Source organism: Jaculus jaculus, chromosome 19 (assembly GCF_020740685.1).
Source record: "Jaculus jaculus isolate mJacJac1 chromosome 19, mJacJac1.mat.Y.cur, whole genome shotgun sequence".
Taxonomy (NCBI): Eukaryota; Metazoa; Chordata; class Mammalia; order Rodentia; family Dipodidae; genus Jaculus; species Jaculus jaculus.
In genome coordinates, this window is record NC_059120.1 from 21186253 (window position 1) to 21208362 (window position 22110).

The 22110-nt window shown below is 39.6% G+C and overlaps 1 protein-coding gene across 3 annotated transcripts in view; it reads right to left on the bottom strand.

Moving 5' to 3' along the window:
- Evi5 (ecotropic viral integration site 5) overlaps window positions 1–22110 on the bottom strand; it is a 171088-nt gene that overhangs the window by 69888 nt on the left and 79090 nt on the right. For all 3 annotated transcript variants that reach the window (XM_045138140.1, XM_045138139.1, XM_045138142.1), the window contains 3 exons: window positions 18592–18726; window positions 12559–12699; window positions 9726–9884 (listed from right to left, as the gene is read on the bottom strand). In XM_045138140.1, coding sequence (XP_044994075.1) covers window positions 9726–9884; window positions 12559–12699; window positions 18592–18726 — 435 coding nt within the window. The remainder of the gene's footprint in view (window positions 1–9725; window positions 9885–12558; window positions 12700–18591; window positions 18727–22110) is intronic.

The following is a 22110-nucleotide window of genomic DNA, read 5'->3' on the forward strand; positions in this document are numbered from 1 at the left end:
ACCCAAACTAGTACATGCACCTGATGTTTGTTGTCAACAGCAGGTGACCCTAGCATACACATGCACACACCTATAAACACACACACACATACGTGCAAATTAATAAACATTTTTTAAATATTAAAAACAAAAGATTTACAATAATGAATTACAATATGGAGGAACACATGAAATTCTTTTAGTTTACTTACTGTTTAAAATCAAGATAAGCTGGGCATGGTAGCGCAAGCCTTTAATCCCAGCCCTTGGGAGGCAGAGGTAAGAGGATCACTGTGAGTTTGAAGCCACCCTGAGACGATGTAATGAATTCCAGGTTAGCCTGAGCTAGAGTGAGAACCTACCTTGAAAAACAACAACAACAAAAAAATCAAGATATAGTTACTATCCTTAAAATTTGTTTAGGCAGACAATCAATTCCGGTATTTTTAGGTAATAAATACTAATAGGAAATGATTATAAAAGCCAAACAGGCTGGAGGGATGGCTCAGAGGTTAAGGAGTCTGCCTGCAAAACTTAACAAACTGGGTTTGATTCCTCAGTACCCACATACAGCCAGATGTGCAAAGGGATGCATGCATTTGGAGTTCATTTGCAGTAGCTGGAAGCCCTAGCATACCCATTCTGTCTGTCTCGTTCTCTTCTTGAAAATAAATAAATATTTTTAAAATAAAATAATAAAAGCCAAACTAAACTTAATAAATTTAATAAAAACCAGGAAAAAAAAAGAAATATTGGCTGAGCATGGTGGCACATGCCTTTAATCACAGCACTTGGGAGGCAGAGGTAGGAGGATTGCCGTGAGTTCGAGGCCACCCTGAGACTCCATGGTGAATTCCAGGTCAGCCTGGGTTAGAGTGAAACCCTACCTCAACACCCCCCCCAAAAAAACACAAAAAGACAACAAACAAGCAAAAAAAATATGAGGGGGGGGATACAAGATAAAAAATGAGGAATTTTGACTTCTTATCAAGGATGCAGAGTTAAACTAATGTTCCCAACCTTTTGATTTAAAAAAAAAAAAGGGGGAGTGGAGAAGGTCAAGAAAGTTCTTGAACATCAGGTTTAATCTAGAAGCCTCCTTGAGGAGTGTATCAGCAGCCACAAGATGTAAAAATATTCAGCTAAAATGAACAGCAAATTGGCGGAAGCCAACTGTTGGCTAACATAGAGGGTAGAGCCCCCCAATGAAGCAGATTTAGAGAAGTGCACAAATTCTTGCACACATTCACATAGTATATCCTACCAAGTATACAAAGAAAAAGACTGGGGAAGAGTCTTGAAAAGGACATATGTAATACAGGCTGGAGGGAAGGGAAGAATGCCCACTACAGGAGAAGTGCTTACCCTGGCCCAGCTCCTTTGGTAAGAAAGGTTTTCATCTACCTGGACCAGTAAACATGGTTGTGCTGGGATTTTGGTGGAAGCCACTCTTATCTGGAGGAAGAGGTAGGACTAGGTTTGGGGTGTAGGACTACAGCGCCTGAGGTAGTGAGCAGGAGCATTAAAAGTCCAAATACCCCTAATACCAAAAAAAAAAAAAGCAACCTAAGACCAGGTTTTATTGGAATAATAGGAACTACCCATGCCCTACAAATCCCCATGCAAAGTAACACAGGAATACTGCTAGGAACAGTCCTGCGCCTGAGGTGTGCAGAGGGAAGACTCAATGACACTGAGAAAAGCCCTCTGGCAAATCAGCCCTCAGTCTGAACTGAAGCACTGCTAAAAAGAGTGAAGCCTGTGGTGCACTGTACATAACCACAGAAACAACAAACCTCAAGCTGAGCCCATCTCCTGACTATATTAACTCATATCTCCCACATGAAAGGCCTGGCAGAAGGAAATAAATACCCATGTCTAGGCATGAAAACTATTTACCCATACAAGATATCCAGCTTTCAACAAAGTTACAAAGCACGGAAAAAGGAAAAAAAAAAAGATGTAGTAAGAGACAAAAGTGACTGGGGATTATAGCTCAGTGGTAGTGCGCTTATCAATCACATAAAGCCCTAGATTCAATCCCTAGTACAAACAAAAATAAAACATTCTTCCTCAGGGGGGACCAAAACTAAAAAGAGAGAGAGAGAGAGGTGCACACAAAGCAATTACAGGCTGGGAAGATTACTCAGCAGCCAAAGGCACTTGCTTATAAAGCTTGTTGGCTTAGGTTCAATCCCCCAGCACCCACTTTGTGCATGTGGTGTTTAAAAACAATGTGGCACAAGCATCTGAAGTTCATTTGCAGAAGCAAGAAGCCCTGATACATCCATACGCTCTCTCCATGAATGAATGAATGAAATTTTACAAGAAGGATAAAGCATACAACAGAGCCAGCCTCATACAACATAGCTTCTGAAATGCTCTGGTGGGGATTTAAAATAATTACAATAAGGGAAAAGCAAGGGACATGCAAAATCAGGTAAGTGCTATCAACAGAAAAAAAAAAAAAAAAAGAAAGAAAAAAAAAAAAACAAGAACTATCAGAATTGGATAGAAAATCTATAAATGAAAGACCAGTAATATGACTGGGGATGTATCACAGTCGATAAAGTGTTTGTCTAGAATGAACAAACCCCTGAAGAGTTCAATTCCACATAAAACTGGGTTGGGTGACATATATCTCAAAGTCCAGCACTTGGGAGATAGTCACAGGAGGATCAGAAGTTCAAAACTCTGGGGCTGGAGAGATGGCTTACCAGTTAAAGTGCTTGCCTGCTAAACTTACGGACCCAGGTTCAATTCCTCAGGACTCACGTAAACCAGATGCACAAGGGGGTGCATGCATCTGGAATTTGTTTTCAGTGGCTAGAAGCCCTGGCATGCCCATTCTCAATCTCTCTCTCACTCAATAAACAAAATGTTCAAAAACTGTCCACCCCCCACCAAAAAAGTTCAAAGTTATCTTAAGAGTCAACTTAGTAAATGAGACTGTGTCTCAAAAGAAGAAAAAAAAACAACCAAGCAAACAAAAAGCAGTTAGTCATAAAGAATATCTTCAATCATTGATGAGAAACTCAACAAAGTAGAAGAAAGAATCAGTGGACATATTCTGTCAGTATATTTTAGTCACTAGAAGATGAAAACACCAAAAGAAAAAAAACAATGGGACTGGCTGGTGGAGAGGAATCTTCAGCTGAGGGTGTGCTTCTATAGCAGAGCTCTTGCAAATGTAAGTTTGCCTGCAGAAGAAACACTGAAAGACATTCATGACCAAGATTTTCCAAAACTCATCATAGACACAAAAGTACATATTCAACAAACCCAGAAGGAAAAACAAAACAAAAAACATCTAGTTTCATCATATTCAAACTACTACAAATAAAGAATAGAAAATGGTAAAGGCAGTCAGAGAGAAAAAAAATACACATAAAAGAACAAAACATAAGAATTACGGGGCCTGAAGGGATGGCTTAGTGGTTAAGGCATTTGCCCTGCAAAGCCAAAGGACCCAGGTTCAATTTCCCAGGACCCATGTTAGCCAGATGCATAAGGGGACACATGCATCTGGAGTTCGTTTGCAGTGGCTAAAGGCCCTGTCGTGCCCATTCCCTCTCTCTCTTTCAAATAAATAATAAAAGAAAAGAAAAGAATTACAGGCTGGAGAGATGGCTTAGCAGTTAAGGCACTTGCCTGCAAGGCCAAAAGACCCAGGTACAGGGCTAGAGAGATGGCTTAGCAGTTAAGCGCTTGCCTGTGAAGCCTAAGGACCCCGGTTCGAGGCTCGGTTCCCCAGGTCACACGTTAGCCAGATGCACAAGGGGGCGCACGCATTTGGAGTTCGTTTGCAGAGGCTAGAAGCCCTGGCGCGCCCATTCTCTCTCTCTCCCTCTATCTGTCTTTCTCTCTGTGTCTGTCACTCTCAAATAAATAAATAAATAATTTTTAAAAAATATTAAAAAAAAAAAAAGACCCAGGTTCAATTCCCTAGGACCCATGTAAGCTAGATGCACAAGGTGGTGTATGCCTCTGGAGTTTGTTTACAGCAGCTGAAGGCCCTGGTGTGCCCATTCTCTCTCTCTCTCTCAAATGAATAAAATAAATTTTAAAAAAGAGGGCTCGGGAAATGGCTTAGCAGTTAAGGCATTTGCCTGCTAAGCCTAAGGACCTGGTTCAATTTCCCAGGACCCACATAAACCAGATGCACAGAGGGGTGCCTGCATCTGGAGTCTGTTTACAGAGGCTGGAGGCCCTGGAGTGCCCATTCTCTCTTTTTCAAATAAATAAATAAAATATATAAAAAAGAATAACAACAGATTCTGATTTGCATGGTTTCTGAAGAGATAATAATGGAGTAATTTAAAGTGCTCAAAGAAAAAAGAGCTTCAATGTAAAAAAGAAAAAATGCTAGAGAAATAGGAGCCTGGCGTGGTGGTGCACGCCTTTAATCCTAGCACTCGGGAGGCAGAGGTAGGAGGATCCCCATGAGTTTGAGGCCACTCTGAGAATACAGAGTAAATTCCAAATCAGCCTGGGCTACAGTGAGACCCTACCTCAGAAAAAAAAAAAAAAAAAAAGAAAGAAAGAAAGAAAAAAGAAACCATAATGCCCAAAAAATCCAAAGGAATGTAGAAAAAGAGGGGGTGGGGAAGAACAGCTAAAACAGACAGAAAATAACTAATAACTAACAAGGTGACAAGTAATTAATTCAAATAGAATCACAAAGCATGACTAAGCATGATAATTGTAAGAAACTGTGAGACTGAACTATTTACAGCTTGGCTGAGATATAGCTCATATACAAAACTCACCTACTTTAAGTATACAGAGTTTGGTGTTTTTCAGTAGAATCATTAAACAATCATTGGTCAGATTCTATGTTAAGCCCCTATTGTGTTTATCAGAGATATAAATACAAAACTAAGTTGAAAATATAAAAAGATAGAAAGATTGTAGCATAATTTAAATTTTAAGCTCCTCCCTCCCCAAATCTAAACCATTAAAACCCAAATCTAGCAATAGGAATATTTTGAATGTTTCTACATTTGTGTTCTAAATAACTTGTTTTTGATATTTTGATAAAATTCTTGGTCTGATAATGATTGCACCTCATTATAACTGGTGCTTTTTCCTTCTCCATGGCCTTGTGTATTTTTTTTAATTTTTATTAGCATTTTCCATGCTTCATGCATTCAAAAATACTATTCTGAGAAGGGAAAAAACCCAAAGGCTCCAAGCACTCACCAGCATTTCTAGCACAGAAAAAGACAGGAACAGCTGTATTTACACTCTTGGAGGACGTAGACACAAGGAAATATATACTACAGTAACATGGTTTGCAACAGCAAAAATCTGTGCCAGCAAGAGAACAGTAGCTCAAAAAACCAAATGCACTCACTAGACAAAAGTTCTGGAAGTTGTTTGTTTTTTAATATTTTTATTTATTATTTATTTATTTGACAGAGAGAGAGAGAGAGAGAGAGAGAGAGAGAGAGAGAGAGAGAGAGAAAGGGAATGCCAGGGCCTCCAGCCACTGCAGAGGGACTCCAGACATGAGCGCCCCCTTGTGCATCTGGCATATGTGGGTTCTGGGGAATCAAACCTGGGTCCTTTAGTTTTGCCAGCAAATGCCTTAACTTTGAAGCCATCCCTCCAGTCCACTTTTGGAAGTTTTTAAAATAAAGAATTGGGGGCTTGCTGATTAAGGCACTTGCCTACAAAGCCTAAGAACCCAGGTTTGATTCTCCAGGTCTCACTTAAGCCAGATGCACAAGGTGGCACATATGTCTGGAGTTCATTTGAAGTGGCTATAAGCTCTGGTGTGCCCATATACTCCCTTAATTTTTTAAATTAAAATTTAAAAAAAGAATTGGCACTATCTGCATAAACATGGACCAATCTCTGGCTAGTGGCTAATTACTTGCTGGGTGTCTCTCTGACAGAGCATTTAAAAAATATTTTTAAATATTTTTATTTATTTTTTGAGAAAGAGAGAGAAACAGAAAGAGATAGAGAATGGGCGTGCCAGGGCCTCCAGCCACTGCAAATAAACTCCAAACACATGTGCCACCTTATGCATCTGGACTACATGGGTTATAGGAAATGGAACCTAGGTCCTTTGACTCTATAGGCAAATGCCTTAACCACTAAGCTATCTCCCCAGCCTCTAATAGAGTATTTTAGATGACTATATACTACTACCATTGCACCATACTTCTGTTTTTTAATTTTCCTCATTTTTCACTGAATACTTTTAACCAGTTCAAGAACTGGTATTTATATGACCCAGTACTTAAAATCTGTCACAAATTACAATTAACAAGTCTAGCACAGGTCAAACTATAAATTCCCTAGAAAGTCTTCTCTCAAATCACCTATTTTCCTTAACAATGTCTACCCAATGATGTACTTAGCAGATTTCAGAGTCACACCTAAAACAGTCTGCATACCTTATTTCTCTGCTCAACGTTCTTTAGTGGCCTAGACAGTACTTTGTATTTCCAAAGGTCTCAAAACCATGCTTGATGGACTGGCTCATTTACCTGCACATGCTAAGATAAATCCACAGCACTGGTGTAAAAACCGTGCTTACATTTTTATTATCTAGACTATGAAAAATGTTGATCACAAAAATGAAGCCTCCAGCTATAAAATGTACAGTTTTACTATTCACAATTTTATAGTCTCTTCAACATATTTAATTACATCAAAAATATGAGAAAATAACTGAATATGAAGCAAGATGTTTATCCTAAAAGACATTAAATTTGTGTTTCCATACCTAAAATAGGATGACTACTTTGTTCACTAGAATACAGAATGAGACAATGAATTAACTATGCCCCCTACTGACCGAATAAATATTTTGAAAACCAAGTAACATTCACAAGTACAGTTGGCCTGAGTCCCATATCCATGATTTAAACAAAGACCAAAGATAATTGTTCAAATTGTATCTGCACTGGACATGTACAGAACATGTACAGACTTCTTTGTCATCATTCCCTAAATAAGACAGTGTTAACAACTACTTACATAACATTTGTGCTGTATTAGGTGGCATGGTCAAGTATACAGAATACATGTAGAGTATATGCAAATAATAATTTCCCTTTTTATATGAGGTGGGTATCTGAAAATCAGTATCTGCAAAGACCCTGCAATCCATCCCCCATGCATATTGTGGGACATCTTCATATGGAACAGGGTTCATGCAAATGTACCACCCCAAACCCAACCTTTTTTTTTTTTCAAGGTAGGGTCTCACTCTAGGCTAGACTGACCTGAAATTTGCTCTGTAGTCTCAGGGTGGCCCCAAACTCACAGCGATACTCCTACCTCTGCCTTCTGAGTGTTGGGATTAAAGACATGTACCACTATGCCCAGTTCAAGCATTGCTTAAAAATATTTTTGCTTATTTATTTGTACATGTGTATGGGTGTACCAGGGACTCCTTGTACTGCAAAGGAACTCCAGACGCATGCACCACTTTTTGCGTCTGGCTTTATGTGGTTACTAGGGAATTGAACCTGAGCCAGCAGGCATTGTAAGCAAGTGCCCTTACCCACTGAGCCATCTCTCCAACTCACAAAAGCCAAATTTGCTTCATTTATTTAAGGTAGGATTCACTACATAAAAGGGAAAATTGAAAAGGACAATTTTAGAAGTAATTATTCAAGATCACACAGTACACAACTTGAAAAAGCATCATGCACATTCGATTCTACGTTTGTGATTCTCAATTAGCAACTCTTCGGAGGATCAAGGAAATGTGTGATGACAGTTTTGGTCATTACAGGGGTGAAGGGGATATTACTGCCATCTGTTATACATTCTACAGTGCACAGGCTCCATAAAACAAAGAATTTCTAGCCTAAGATGTTAAGTGACCAGGCTAGAAATTTTTGCTCTGTATGAATAGAAGCTCCCTCTTAATCCAGGCAACAAGGCAACCTATGAGTTTCGCCTAATAAAGTCAAAAGGAGTCTGGCTTGCTTATTAAACTGTCATGGGTCAAAGCAGAGGTTAAAATATCTGAAATAAAAACAATTTTTAGGGCTAGAGAGATGGCTTAGAGGTTAAGGTGCTGGCCTGTGAAGTCTAAGGACCCAAGTTCAATTCCCCAGTACCCATGTGGGCTAGAGACATGGCTTAGAGATTAAGGTGTTTGCCTGAGAAACCTAAGGACCAAGATTTCATTTCCCAGTACCCACATAAGCCAGATGCACAAGGTGGCACATGTGTCTGGAGTTTGCAGTGTCTAGAAGCCCTGATGTGCCCATTCTCTCTACCTGCCTCTCTCATAAATAAATATTAAATAACATTTGAAAAAATTTTTATGCTGGACTTCAGGCTAAGATGGTGGCATAGGAACCACACCAAAGCAGCCAAGGGGAGAAAAAGCCAAAAACATCCAGCAAAATAAACTCTTCTACTAAAAAGTGAGGTGTATAAGAAATTACCAATGGCAGCAGAGAAGTAGGAGAGATCCAGAGCATCTAGAGCCCGCACAGGCCGGCAGAAGTGGCTCCAGCAGCAGCGGCACCAGATCTGCGGGGCCACAGCGGCCAGGCTTGGCTTGAGCCGCAGGAAAAGCCAGGTGAGGGGATTTTCCATTCATACCGGAGCTCTTCGCAAACTCAAAAAGAAATTTATGCCTAAAATACTAGTTCTAGGAAGGTTGGTACAAGATTGCCTCAAGTTTGAAGCTAGCTTAGGCTACCAAGGAAGTGCCAGGTCAGTCAGAGCCACATAGTTGAGACCCTATCTCAAAACAAAACAAGCCTTGCATGATGGTGCATATTTTAAGTCCCAGCACTTGGGAGGCTGAGGTAGGAGGATCACTGTGAGTTTGAAGCCAGCCTAAGGCTACAGAGTGAGTTCCAGGTCAGATTGGAGTAGAGTGAGATCCCAACACTAAAACAAACAAACAAAAAAACCAGCCAACCAACAATATCTAGCCTCTTCTTTTGGACAAGAAACTTACAGTCCAGGAGGCTGGAGATGGTTCAGTGGTTAAAGGTGCTTGCTTGCAAAGCCTGATGACCTAGGTTTGATTCCCCAATACTCATGGAAAGCCAGATGCACAAAGTGTTACATGCATCTGGAGGTCATTTGCAGCAGCACACATATTCTCTTTTTTCACTCAAGTAAATTAGACAGATAGGATAGGTAGATAATTTTTTTTTTTTTAAAGAAAAGAAAATTGCAATCTATACAGTCCCATACCTTTGCCTTTAGTCTAAGGATGACACAATGTTGAATTTGGTTCATTTACCTCCACCTGCTGCGAGATAACCCACAGCACTGGCATAAACACATTCTTTTTTTATAGGCCAGGCCTGGTGGCACACACCTTTATTATTTTATTTATTTATTTATTTATTTGAGAGTGACAGAGAGAGATAGAAAGAGGCAGAGAGCAAGAGAGAGAATGGGCGCACTAGGGCTTCCAGCTACCGCAAAGGAACTCCAGACACGTGCTCCCCCTTGTGTATCTGGCTTACGTGGGTCCTGGGGAATCGAGCCTCGAACCGGGGTCCTTAGGCTTCAGAGGCAAGCGCTTAACCACTAAGCCAACTCTCCAGCCCAAACACATTCTTATTAACCACACTGAGATACATTTTGGTCATAAAAATAAAAACTTCCCACTATAAAACAGATTGTTATACTTTGTAATTTTATAGTATCTCTTCAGTGTTAATTACATAAAAATATGAGAAAACAACTGCATCTAACTTTCATCTGCTAGTGACACCTTCATCCCACTGGGCTTTTTTCCATCATACCTGTGTTTCCATTTCCATCATTCTTTGCTTCGTTTCTCGCATTTCTGCCTGTGTTTCAGCTTCTCTGAGTCGAATGCTCATCAGTTCATCTTGTAACTCGTTCACAGCATTTTTCTTTGGTGGGTCTTTCCATCTCCCAGTAGTACGAGCTAAGTGACGCTAAAGCATAGAAAACTGCATCACAACGGAGACTCTATTAAGTCAGAGCATATGTGCCAATGGTGGTACTGTAGCAAGCATTTCCCACATATTATATTATGAAATCTCCAGAAAAAGTAAAAAGGTTCAGCACCCTTCATCATGAGCTACACAGTGAGACCTGCAAAATTAGTCATCATTATCTCCATTTTACAAGCAAGAAGGTAGAAACTACGACTGTGTAACTGTAGGAGGGTCATGCAGCCAGTAAGTTAAATCCACATAGAGTTTAAATTGTATTCTCTAGACCCTGAGGACTAATTCTTGTAAGAATGAAGTTTATAACTTTCACTTTTCTTTTTTTAAATTTGTAAGACAGTCTCTTGTTATGAATCGATGGCTGGCCTCGAACTTGTGATCCTCTTGCCTCAGCACACCATGGAATGGGATTCCAGATGTGAACCACCATGCCCATGCCCAGCTATTCTAATTTTTTATCAAATATTTCCCCCATTAGTTCCAATGAAATCCCTTCAAATGAAGGTTATCAGGCCAGTCACTAAATAATATTTTAAAAAGCAGTACTTCTCAAAATGCCTGTGGTTAAGGAGCAGTTTTGTTTTGTTTTTATCTTATATATCTTAATTTTTTAAGTATATTTTTATTTATTTATTAAAGAGACAGAGAGAGAATGGGCACACCAGGGCCTCCAGCCACTGCAAACGAACTATAGACAAACACACAACCTTGTGCATCTGGCTTACATGGAGACTGGGGAGTCTAGGTCATTAGGTTCACAGGCAAGTGTCTCAACTGCTAAGCCATCACTCCAGCCCTGTAACTTTAGAGTCTCACTCTAGTTCAGGCTGACCTGGAATTCACTCTGTAGTGTCAGGGTGACCCCAAACTCATGGCAATCCTCCTACCTCAGCCTCCCCAGGGCTGGGATTAAAGGCATGTGCCACCACACCCAGCTATTAATTTTTAATTTTATTTTGGTGGGATATGGTTGCTGTCTTGTTTCAAGTGAGACAGGGTCTTAATATGTAGCTCTGGCAGGCCTAGTAACTATCATGACCAGACAGCCCTTGAGCTTGCAGCACATCTTCCTGCCTCAGACTCCCAAGTGCTGGTAGGATAGGTTTGCACCACCATGCCTGGCCTCATTTACACTTTACTGCAGCTAGATTTTTTGAGCCATTTAAAAATTTTTTTTTGTATTTTATTTTTATTTACTTGAGAGAATGGGTGTGCCAGGGCCATCAGTCATTGCAAACAAATTCCAGATGCATGTGCCACCTTGTGCATCTGGCTTACATAGGTCCTGAGGAATTGAACCTGGGTCCTTTGGCTTTGCAGGTAAGTGCCTTCCTGCTAAGCCATCTCTCCAGCCCTTAAGCCATGCTTTTAAATTTATTATCTTCAATTTTATAGATCATTACATTTTGTTCCCTCATCCATGGATAAATTTCTAAGAAATATACGTGTCATTTATTTTATGAGATAATAATTTTCATTCACCAGGTGTGGTGGCGCATACCTTTAATCCTAGCACTCAGGAGGAAGGTGTAGGTGGATCACCTTGAGTTTGAGGCCACCCTGAGACTAGTGAATTCCAGGTCAGCCTGGGCTAGAATGAGACCCTACCTCAAAAAACAAACAAACAAAAGGCTGGAAAGCTGGGCGTGGTGGCACATGCCTTTAATCCCAACACTTGGGAGGCAGAGGTAGGAGGTTTGCCCTGAGTTCGAGGTCACCCTGAGACTACATAGTGAATTCCAGGTCATCCTGAGCCAGAGTGAGACCCTACCTCAGGGAAAAAAAAAATAAGGTGGAGAAATGGCTCAGCACTTAAGGCACTTGCCTGCAAAGCCTAAGGACTAGGTTCGACTCCCCAGAACCCACATAAACCAGATACAAATGTTGGTGCACGTGTCTGGAGTTTCTAGTAGCTAGAGGCCCTGGCGCATCCATTTTCTCTCCTCTCATAAATAACTAAATTAGTAACTAAAATATTTTAAAAATGATTTTTCAGAAGAAATTATAAATTTACTTAAGTTTATATTGGTGTCACTCTTCTGATGTTTCACACTGTCCAATAATGTATTTAATATCAACATAAGAAAAAATTTGTACCATATACATGGCATCTCCTTATAGTTCTTAAAATATTTTTTATTTACAAGGAAAAAGAGAGAATGAGAATGGGCTTCTAGCCAATGTAAATGAATTCCAGATGCATGTGCCACTTTGTGCATTTCACTTTACATGGATAATGGAGAATCAAGGCTTTGAAGGTAAGCATCCTAACCATTGAGGATCTCCCCAGCCCTCCTTATAGTTCTTTAGGCAAAATTAAATAAGGAACAACAGTGCAATAGTGACAAAAGTATGACCTGATTTCTACTGCATTTTTATTATAAAAACAAAATATAAAGTAGAAAAATAGCTTAAATGTACTTTCAACTTCAAAATGTTCTGTATTGACATTACAATGACTTTTTTCATTCCCTTTGGTTAATCATCAGTTATTGGAAATTGGCACACACTTAATATTTTGGTTAAAAACATTTTAAAAGTATGGAAGAAGGCTGGGCACAGTGGAACATGCCTTTTATCCCAGCACACGGGAGGTAGAGGTAGGAGGACTTCCATGAGTTCAAGACCACCCTGAGACATAATGAATTCCAGGTACCTGCCAATGTTCTTCTAAATCCTTGACGTGCTGCCTAAGTTCTTTCAAACCCATAATGGCCTCAGCTTCTCTCAGCTTTACAGCAATGAGCTCCTCCTGAAGCCGTGCAATGTTGTTCTCATCAGGAAATGAGCTGTTTTTCTAAAATGAAAGAAAATTAAAAATTTTAAATATCAGGAAGAAAATAAGACATACACAGAGTTGTGACACATATACATGTACTTTCATTTTATACAGCTATATTGAAAATTAATTCACAGCATCCCTTTAAAGAACAAGTCAGTGGTTTTTAGAATATTCACAGAGCTGTTTAACTATCATCATCATCTCATTTTAGAATAGTTTCATCACTGAAATAAAACACTATATGGCTATTATCAGTCATTCTTCATTCCCTAAGTCCATGGAAACAACTGACCTATTCCTGTATCATGGATTGTCTATTCTGAACATTTCATATAAATAAAATCACATCGCATGTTATTTCACTTACCTCAGTGTCTACAAAGTTCATTCTCTCTTACTGCTGGATGTATATTTTACTTATGTTCATCAGTAACAGCAATCTGGACTATTTACTTTTTGGTTTATCATGACTACTTCTGATGTGAACATTTGTGCACGGGCTTGTGTATGGGCCTGCATTTTAAATCCTCCCACTATATAATTAAGGGAAAAATTGCTGACTCAGATGCTATTTTACATTCAACATAAGAAACTGCCAAATGTTCCCACAGCAACTGAACGGTTTCACATCTGCAACAGCAGCATATGAGGCAACTGTATTCCACATATAAGAGAGAAAATCTAACTACTTTCTTAATAAAATACTAACCTGAGTTATGGAACAGGTTAAAAATGCTTTCAACATGGCAATAAGCCTACTAACTTCTGAACATAAACATAAATATGTACAATTTAAAGATTTCTTAAAAGAAAAGTACAATATTATTTTGTGTATTTTCTCAGCATATCATCTTGGAGTGGTTTTTATGTTTATATTTTATATATATATTAATATATTATATGTCTATTTATATATGTAACATCTATTATACTTATATGTATATAATATTTGTATTAACCACTATTTATATCACCAGTCAAGAAATTAATACCAAAGTAACAGAAATATTTGTTTCATGCATACAAAGTTTAGATCAATCACTTTCTTTAAAATATTTTATTTATTTGAGAGATAAAGAAGCAGATAGAATGGGCACAACAGGGCCTCTAGCCACTGCAAATGAAGTCCATGTGCCACCTTGTGCATCTGACTTTATGTGGTTACTGGGGAATGGAACTTTCCTCCTTTGACTTTGCTGGAAGCATCTTAACTGCTAAGTAAGTCATCCCTCCAGCCCTAGATCAATCTTTTACCATCCTGAAAGATCCACCTGTGGGAGAGCTACACCAAGAAGTAAACTTAGGCTATTGGAGAAGCTCCCAGGTATATAAACGTCTACTGAGATTTCAAGGGCTGATATTATAACTTTCTAAAATATTCCACAGCAGTCACAAAAACTACAGCCCAAAGAATTAGGAATTTTAAGTGTTTTTGTCACAGATCACACACCTTATGATGGATGTTATGCATTCTCTCAATTGAAAAATCACATAATTGGACTGGACAGATGGCTTAGTGGTTAAGGAACTTGCCTGTAAAGCCTAAGGACCCAGGTTTAAATACCCAGTACCCAAATAAGCCAGATGCACAGGGTGGCACATGCATCTGAAGTTCATTTGCAATGGCTGGAGGCTCTGGCGCACCCATTTTCTCTGTCACTCTCTCTCTCTCTCTCTCCCTCTTTCTCACTCAAATAAATAAATAAATTTAAAACATAAATATTTTATTCCAATGTCCTTGTAGATTCATTGGCTGTTACATTTGTTCCTCTTCCTATTTGCCATTTTTTTTTTATTGAGACAGTTTCATGTAGCCAAGGATAACCTTGAACTTCTGATTCTCCTGCCTCTACCTCCCAAGTACTGAGATTACAAGGTATATCATCACACCCAGCTTATACAATGGTGATAATGGAACCCAGGGTCCTGTCCATGCCAGGCAAGCACTCTACCAACTGTGCTTCATGCCTAGCCTATACTTGCTTTAGTAAACACTGTTTCCTCTCTTTACAATATTCATGATGACCAAACATGATTTCTGATACTGCATATCCAGAATGTTCCTAGCATTAACTCATTTGATCAGCATAGTTCACACCCACAGTTTACTATGCTTGCTTTCTCAGAATCAAGGCAAAAAGTTTATTGACTACAGAAGATATGTAGAAGGGAATAAACAAAGTCCCTGTACTCAAGGAGTTTGTGACCTACTTAAGAAAGCAGACGGAAACATAGAAAAAGTAAAACATTTTATATGCAAAATGACACATGAATGGTGTGCCCATTCTCTTTACCTGCCTCTTTCTCAAAATAAATAAATAAAATATTTTTTAAAAGGGTGTGTTATGGGCTGGAGAGATGGTTTAGTGGTTAAGGTGCTTGCCTGCAAAGCCTAAGAACCCACGTTCAGCTCTCTAGATCCCATATTAGCCAGATGCACAAAGGTGAGGCTAGTGCAAGGTCACACCTGCCCACTAGGTGGTGCAAATATCTAGAGTTTAATTTCAGTGGCTGAGGTCCTGGCACCAATTCTGTCTGTCTCTCTCTAAAAAATAAAAATAAAAACAGGGTGTTGTACAAATTAACTATACTGCAACCTCTCAATCTCCTTTCTATTATAAAATACAAATATTAACACAGCCACTTAAGAAAAATATGGTTTTTAATTTTTTTACTTTTAGAGAGAGCAAGAGAGAGACAGAAAGAAGAGAGCGGTAATTGGCACACCAGGACCTCAGCCACTGCAACCAAACTCCAGGTGCCTGTACCACCTAGTGGGCATGTGTGACCTTTGTGCATCTAGTTTAAGCAGGACCTGGAGAGTCCAACAAAAGTCCTTAGGCTTCGCAGGCAAGTGCCTTAACCACTAAGCCACCTCTCCAGCCTTTTTTTTTTTTTTAAAGCAGGTTTCACAATGTTGCCCCACTGATCCTTCTGCCTTCCCAAGCAGCTGGAACCACAGGTACACATCACTGACATACCACACAGCTGTAAGAAAGCTATTTTTGAACTGGACCCAAGAACACTTCTTTCTACCAAATATTTAGTCTTTCTAACTTTAAAATTTACATTCTTACTTAAGTCATAGAGCCTAACTATTACTATTCTCTGCCATATAAAAATATGAAGGGTACTCCATGATGCAGCTTTAAAGTTGCAACCCAGGATGAGGTGGGGCTTCATGGTGATGGAGCTGTCCTTGAGTCACCAATGCTCCTGTAAGTAATTCCTCACCCTGCTCCTAAGTAACCCCAGTAAACTTATTTATTCACAAAAAACTAAAGAGAGAGCGAGAAGGAAAAAGAAAATTGAGGACAGTTAAATTTTATCTTCTCAATTTCCAGCACTTAAATATTCTTCCTACAAAAATTATCCATTTTATTTTCTCTCAAAGGCCTAACATTGGTTTATACCCTTAAATATGGAGCTTGGATTTGTATGGAAACAACAAAGAACTGACAGTAGTCCTAATTTTTGTTTATTTGTTTTGTTTTGTTTTTCAAGGTAGGGTCTCACTATAGCTGACCTGGAATTCACTATGTAGTATAAGGATGGCCTATAACTCATAGTGATCCTCCTACCTCTGCCTCCCGAGTGCTGGGATAAAAGGCGTGTGCCACCACACCCGGCATTAAAAATATTTCTTAAAGGGGCTGGAGGGATGGCTTAGCAGTTGAGGTATTTGTCTGCAAAACCTAATGACCCAGGTTCAATTCCCCAGTACTCACATACAGCCAGATGCACAAAATGGCACATGAGTCTAGAATTCATCTGCAGCAGCTAGAGGCCCTGGAATGCCCATTCTGTTTGTCTATCTCTTCTATCTCTCTCTGCTTGCAAATAAATAAATAAAAATAACTTTAAAAATATTTCTTAAAGCTAGTCATGGTGATGCACACCTTTAATCTCAGCACTCAGGAGGGGCAGAGATAGAAGGATCACTATGAATCTGAGGCCAACCTGAAACTACAGAGTGAATTCCAGGTCAGCCTGGGTTAGAGTGAGTCCCTGTGGTAGTTTGAATATATGTCCCCCATAGACTCAAGTAGTTGTTTTGTTTTTAATTTTTGGTTTTTCGAGGTAGGGTCTCACTGTAGCTTAAGCTGACCTGGAATTCACTATGTAGTCTCAGGGTGGCCTAGAACTTATGCCAATCCTCCTACCTCTGCCTCCCAAGTACTGGTATTAAAGGTGTGTGCCACCATGCCCAGCTTACTCAAGTGTTTAGTTAAAGCTTGTAACTTGGGTCTCTAGTCGCCTGGCTGGAGGAGGTGTCACTGGGAGTGCATCGTAAGGTCCGGCCTACAGGTGTGCAGAGAGGGCAGAGCTCTGCCTGGCTCCCTGCTGCTTGTTGCTTTTTAGGGATTGTTGGGTGCTGGTGGCTCCTCTCTCTGCATGAATTTATGAATGGGAGTCAGCTTCTTCTGCCTTGGATGGAAGAGATCAGTAACCCTGAAATAAATCCCTTTCCTCCCATAAACAGTATCTGGTTTAGATGTGCATTTCAACAATGTAAAGTTGTCTACAACAGATCCTACCTTAATTTTTTTTTTAAGTGGCTAGAGAGATGGCTTGGCAGTTAAGACATTTGCCTGCAAAGCCAAAGGACTTCGGTTAGATTCCCTAGGACCCACATAAGCCAGATGCACAAGGTGGCACATGCATATGGAGTTTGTCCATTCTCTTTCTCTCTCTCTTTCTCTATCTGTGTGTGTGTGTGTGTGTGTGTGTGTGTGTGTGTGTCTGCCTCTTTCCCTCAATCATTCTCTCGAATAAATATATAAATATTAAAAAAAAATATTTCTGCCAGGTGGGGTGGTGCATGACTTTAATCCCAGGACTCAGGAGGCAGAGGTAGGAGGACCATAGTGAGTTCAAGGCCACCCTGAGACTACATAGTGAATTCCAGGTCAGCCTACCTTAAAAAAAAATACACACACACATACATATGTTTGTATGTATGTATGAATGTGTGTGTGTATATATATATATATATATATGTATATATATCTCCCATGTAAGCCAGAGGTACAAGGGAGCACATGCATCTGGAGTTTGTTTGCAATGGCTGGAAGACCTGAGTGCCCATATTCTATCTGCCTCTTTCTCTCTCTTATAAATAAAAATATTTAAAATATGTACTTCTTAAAAGGTAAAACATTTGCTGTGCAAGTATGAGGTCCTGAGTTTAAATTCCCAGAACCCATGTAAGTGGCAGGGGTAACAGTGCATGCCCACAATCCCAGCTCTTAAAAGGCAGAGACAGGAAATCCCTGCAGCTTACTGGCACGCTGCTCCAGGTTCAGTGAGAGATGAAACATCAGAGGTGAAACCATAGAAACACCTGACAACAACCTCTGGTCTTCACAAGTACACACACATGCATACATGCCCCCACACACAAACATGCACATCACATACACACAAAGAAGTTTTACTTGCTTTGTTATTTATTTATCTCAGGCTGCTTTCAAATTTCCTATGTAGCCAAGAATGAACTTGAAGTTCTAATCCTTTTACTTCCACTTTTCAAATGGAGACATCAGAGGTGTGCCCCACTATATATACCCTTATTTGTTCTTTTATTGGCAAGGAGAGAAAGAGAGATACAGAGAGAATGGACACACCATGCCCCCCCGCCCAGCCACTGCAAAGAAATTCCAGATACATGCACCACTTTGTGCATCTGGTTTGATGTGGGTACTGGGGAACTGAAGCAGGGTCGTTAGGCTTTACATGCAAGTGCCTTAACTGCTAAGCCATCTCTCCAGCTCCACCCCCCACAATTCGTTCTTTTAGTAACTAACATAAAGTTTTCATTTCAGGCCCAATTTAATTATTCAGTAAGTACAGAGTAAGTATCTTGGTGTGTATCTAGAAGCCAACAACATTTATGTAGTTTCTTACCTTCTCTATATCCAAGACCTTATCCTGCATCTCCTTCAGTGCACACTGAGACTCCGCTTCACTCAGTCGGGCTTGGACCAATTCCTTCTCTAGCTGGAGCACAAAATCTTCAGTGTAGTTGGAACTGCATTTATGCTAAAGGTTACAAATGTCATGGAAACATGAGCATGTAAACATGTATACACACAGTGAAAACTGCAATTACGTAATTTAGATACTAAGGGCAACTAATCAGTAAAAATTCTATCTACCCAATATTCCAACTCATTACTGCCAATGAGTTTCCCAGCCAGTAGGTAGGAAAGCCCAGTTCTGGTATCCTTAAACTTGACCATATTATTGAATTATTATACTCATCAAATCCAGTTCATATAAGGTATCTATATCCTTTTTGCCTGGCTATCTATACAGATACCAAGACTGTCTGACTCTATAACCGGATCTGCACAACAGGGTAACCATTAGCCACATATGGTTACTTAGCACTGGAAATGTGGTTAATTCAAGTTGAGTCAGGCTGTATGTAAAAGATACAAACTGGGTTTCAGTGTAGATCTCCTAGTTCAAACCCTGTATCACCACAAAAAAAAAAGAAAAAAAAACTAAGTAAATAGATTTAAAAAAATCTTAATGACTTTTTTGAACTATATTGAGGTAAACACAAAATACTTTCTGTTTTTACTCCATCTAATGTGAATAATATAAAAATTTTAGGGCTGGAGAGATGGATTAGCGGTAAGGTGTTTGCCTGCAAAGCCAAAGGATCCAGGTTCAATTCCCCAGGACCCAGTTTAGCCAGATGCACAAGGGGACACATGTGTCTGGAGATTGTTTGCAGTGGCTGGAGGCCCTGGCATGCCCACTCTCTCTTTCTCCCTCTTTCTCTGTCAAATAAATAAATAAAAATAAAAAATTTTAAAATTTTAATTACTCATGTAGGTAGGTCCCAGTGCACTGCTCCTGGACAGCAGCACCGTCACCAACTACAGAAGTAGACAAAGCCTAAAAATTCACCAAAATAAGGTGAACTATCTTAGATCCCATATAAACAAAATGACATTTATTTTATAAGCGTAAATTTTATTAAAATATTTTCAAGGAAAAGACTGTTGGGATAAGAGTAAAAGCAAAGACTACACAAAGAAACTGAGACCTTGTTTCCTTTTCCACTCTGTATATGAAGACCAATGCAACTACGCAAGAACCTTTTTAAAGCCAGTTACATACTAAAAAAAAAAAAAAAAAATCTGTACAAAGGCAAAAAGACAAGCCAAAAGCTAGTCGTGGCGCACGCCATTATTCCCAGCACTCAGGAGGCAGAGGTAGGAGGATTGCTGTGAGATCAAGGCCACCCTGAGACTACATAGAGAATTCCAGGTCAGCCTGGGCTAGAGTGAGACCCTACCTCAAAAAAAAAAAAAAAAGACAAGCTTAGTTTGGTGGTGCACAATTGTAACCACAGCACTCATTCTGGAGGCTGAGGCAGGGGGATGATGAATTCCACACCAGACTGTACACACTGAACTCTTGTCTCAAAAAAAGTGAGGAAAGAAGCAAAATTGCATTTATTTAACCATTGTATTTTTAAAAAACTTTTAAAATAAACTTATCATTTCACATTTAAGAAGCTAAAAACAAGTGGCAACCCAAAATCTTAAAATAGGGCTGGAGAGATGGCTCTCTGGTTAAGGTGCTTGCTTGCTAAGGCTAAGGACCCAGGTTCGACTCCCCGGTACCCACATAAGCCAGGTGCACAAAGTGGCACAGTGTCTGGAGTTCGTTTGCAGTGGCTGGAGGCCCTGGCACAGACATTTATATGTTCATTCTCTCTCTCTCCACCCCCTTTGAATAAATATTTTTGAAAAAATTTAAATAGAGTGCTAGAAAGATGGTTTAGCAGTTAAGATGCTTGCTTGCAAAGCCCAATTCCCCAATACCCATGTAAGCCAGATGCATAAGGTGGTGCATGTGTCTGAAGTTCATTTGGAGTGTCTGGAGGCCCTGGGGCACCCACTCTTTATCTGCCTGCTCCCCACTCTCTTTCTCACTCAAATAAATAAATATTTTTTAAAAAATATTGAATAGAGACACACAGAGAGCTATCTCCTACTGAATTGCCATGAGTAAAGAATGGCTCTTCTTTAATACCTTAAGTGCCAATTTGATGTCAAATTAAAGTTATCAAATGATTACATGTTTAGTTAATATTCTTGGTACTCTCCTGTCCCATTTACCCAACAGATATGCAAATGGGTATTGTTTTTCCCCCTAGTGCTGAGGATTGAACCCACTGCTTTGCACTTGCTACACTGAGCCACATCAGAAGGTCTCTTTTTTACTTTTTATTTTAGACAGGTTCACACTAAGTTGCCCAGACAGGCATTAAGCTTGCTACTCATGCCTACCCCACCAGCCACAGCTCAAACTTTTTTTTTTTTTTTGAGGTGGGATCTCACTACAAAGCCCATGCTGGTCTGAAACTCAAGGCCTTTCAGGGTGCTGGGATTGAAGGCATTAAGTCCCCACATCAAACTCAAAGACTTGTAAATTACATGTGCTGTACTACCTCTGGTAATTTTGACAGAGGATTTTAATACAGGAAGTGCACCTGCAATAATTTTATCACCTTTAACAAATACTTACCTTATCAAATGAGGAAAGACACTTTCAGACAACTGCACCCAAGTTAGAGTTGCCATGAATTGTTTAATGAGATCACAATTATTTTATTAATACTACCAGTATTGTTTGCTCTGAACTGAACCCCCACCATAACTTAAGCCAACATCCTATATTAGGAGCACGCCAAGAAAACAAACTTCATTGGCCCAAATTACTTCAACCATGTACCAAAAATTATAGAACCACTAGGAACAGATTTTTATCTATAAAATTTATAGACAGCTAAAATGCTCCACTAACACATCACTGAATGACACACATCTTATTTTAGCTTCTGAAGTAAAACCATTCTAAAGGTGTTATGTAATCTGTTTAGGGGGTTTGTTTTTGTTTTTTGAGGTAGGGTCGCACTTGAACCCAGATTGACGTGGAATTCACTATGTAGTCTCAGACTGGCCTCGAACTCCCAGTGAACCTCTTACCTCTACCTTCCAAGTGCTGGGATTAAAGGTGTGTGCTACCACACCTGTGTGTATGAGGTTATTTTGTGGGGATGTGTGAGCACATGTGTGTAAGCCAAAGACTGAAGTGTGTTCTTCAATTACTCTCTACCTTATTTATGGAGACAGGATGTCTCACTTGAATCTAGAGTTCAGGAAGTGGTCTCTGCATTGCCATTTTGACCCTAAGTAATATAATCCATTGTGCCATTGTATCTACAGGCCCCAGAGCTTCCTAAAAATACCTCTTTCGATCATGGAATACTATAAATCAAAAACATGTGAATAGCCTTAATTGAATATGAAGTAAGTTTTACAATTCATAGTTAAAATGGCATCTCATTTGGAAGCGGTGGCTCACACCTATAACCTTGCACTTAGGAGGCTAAAGCCAGCC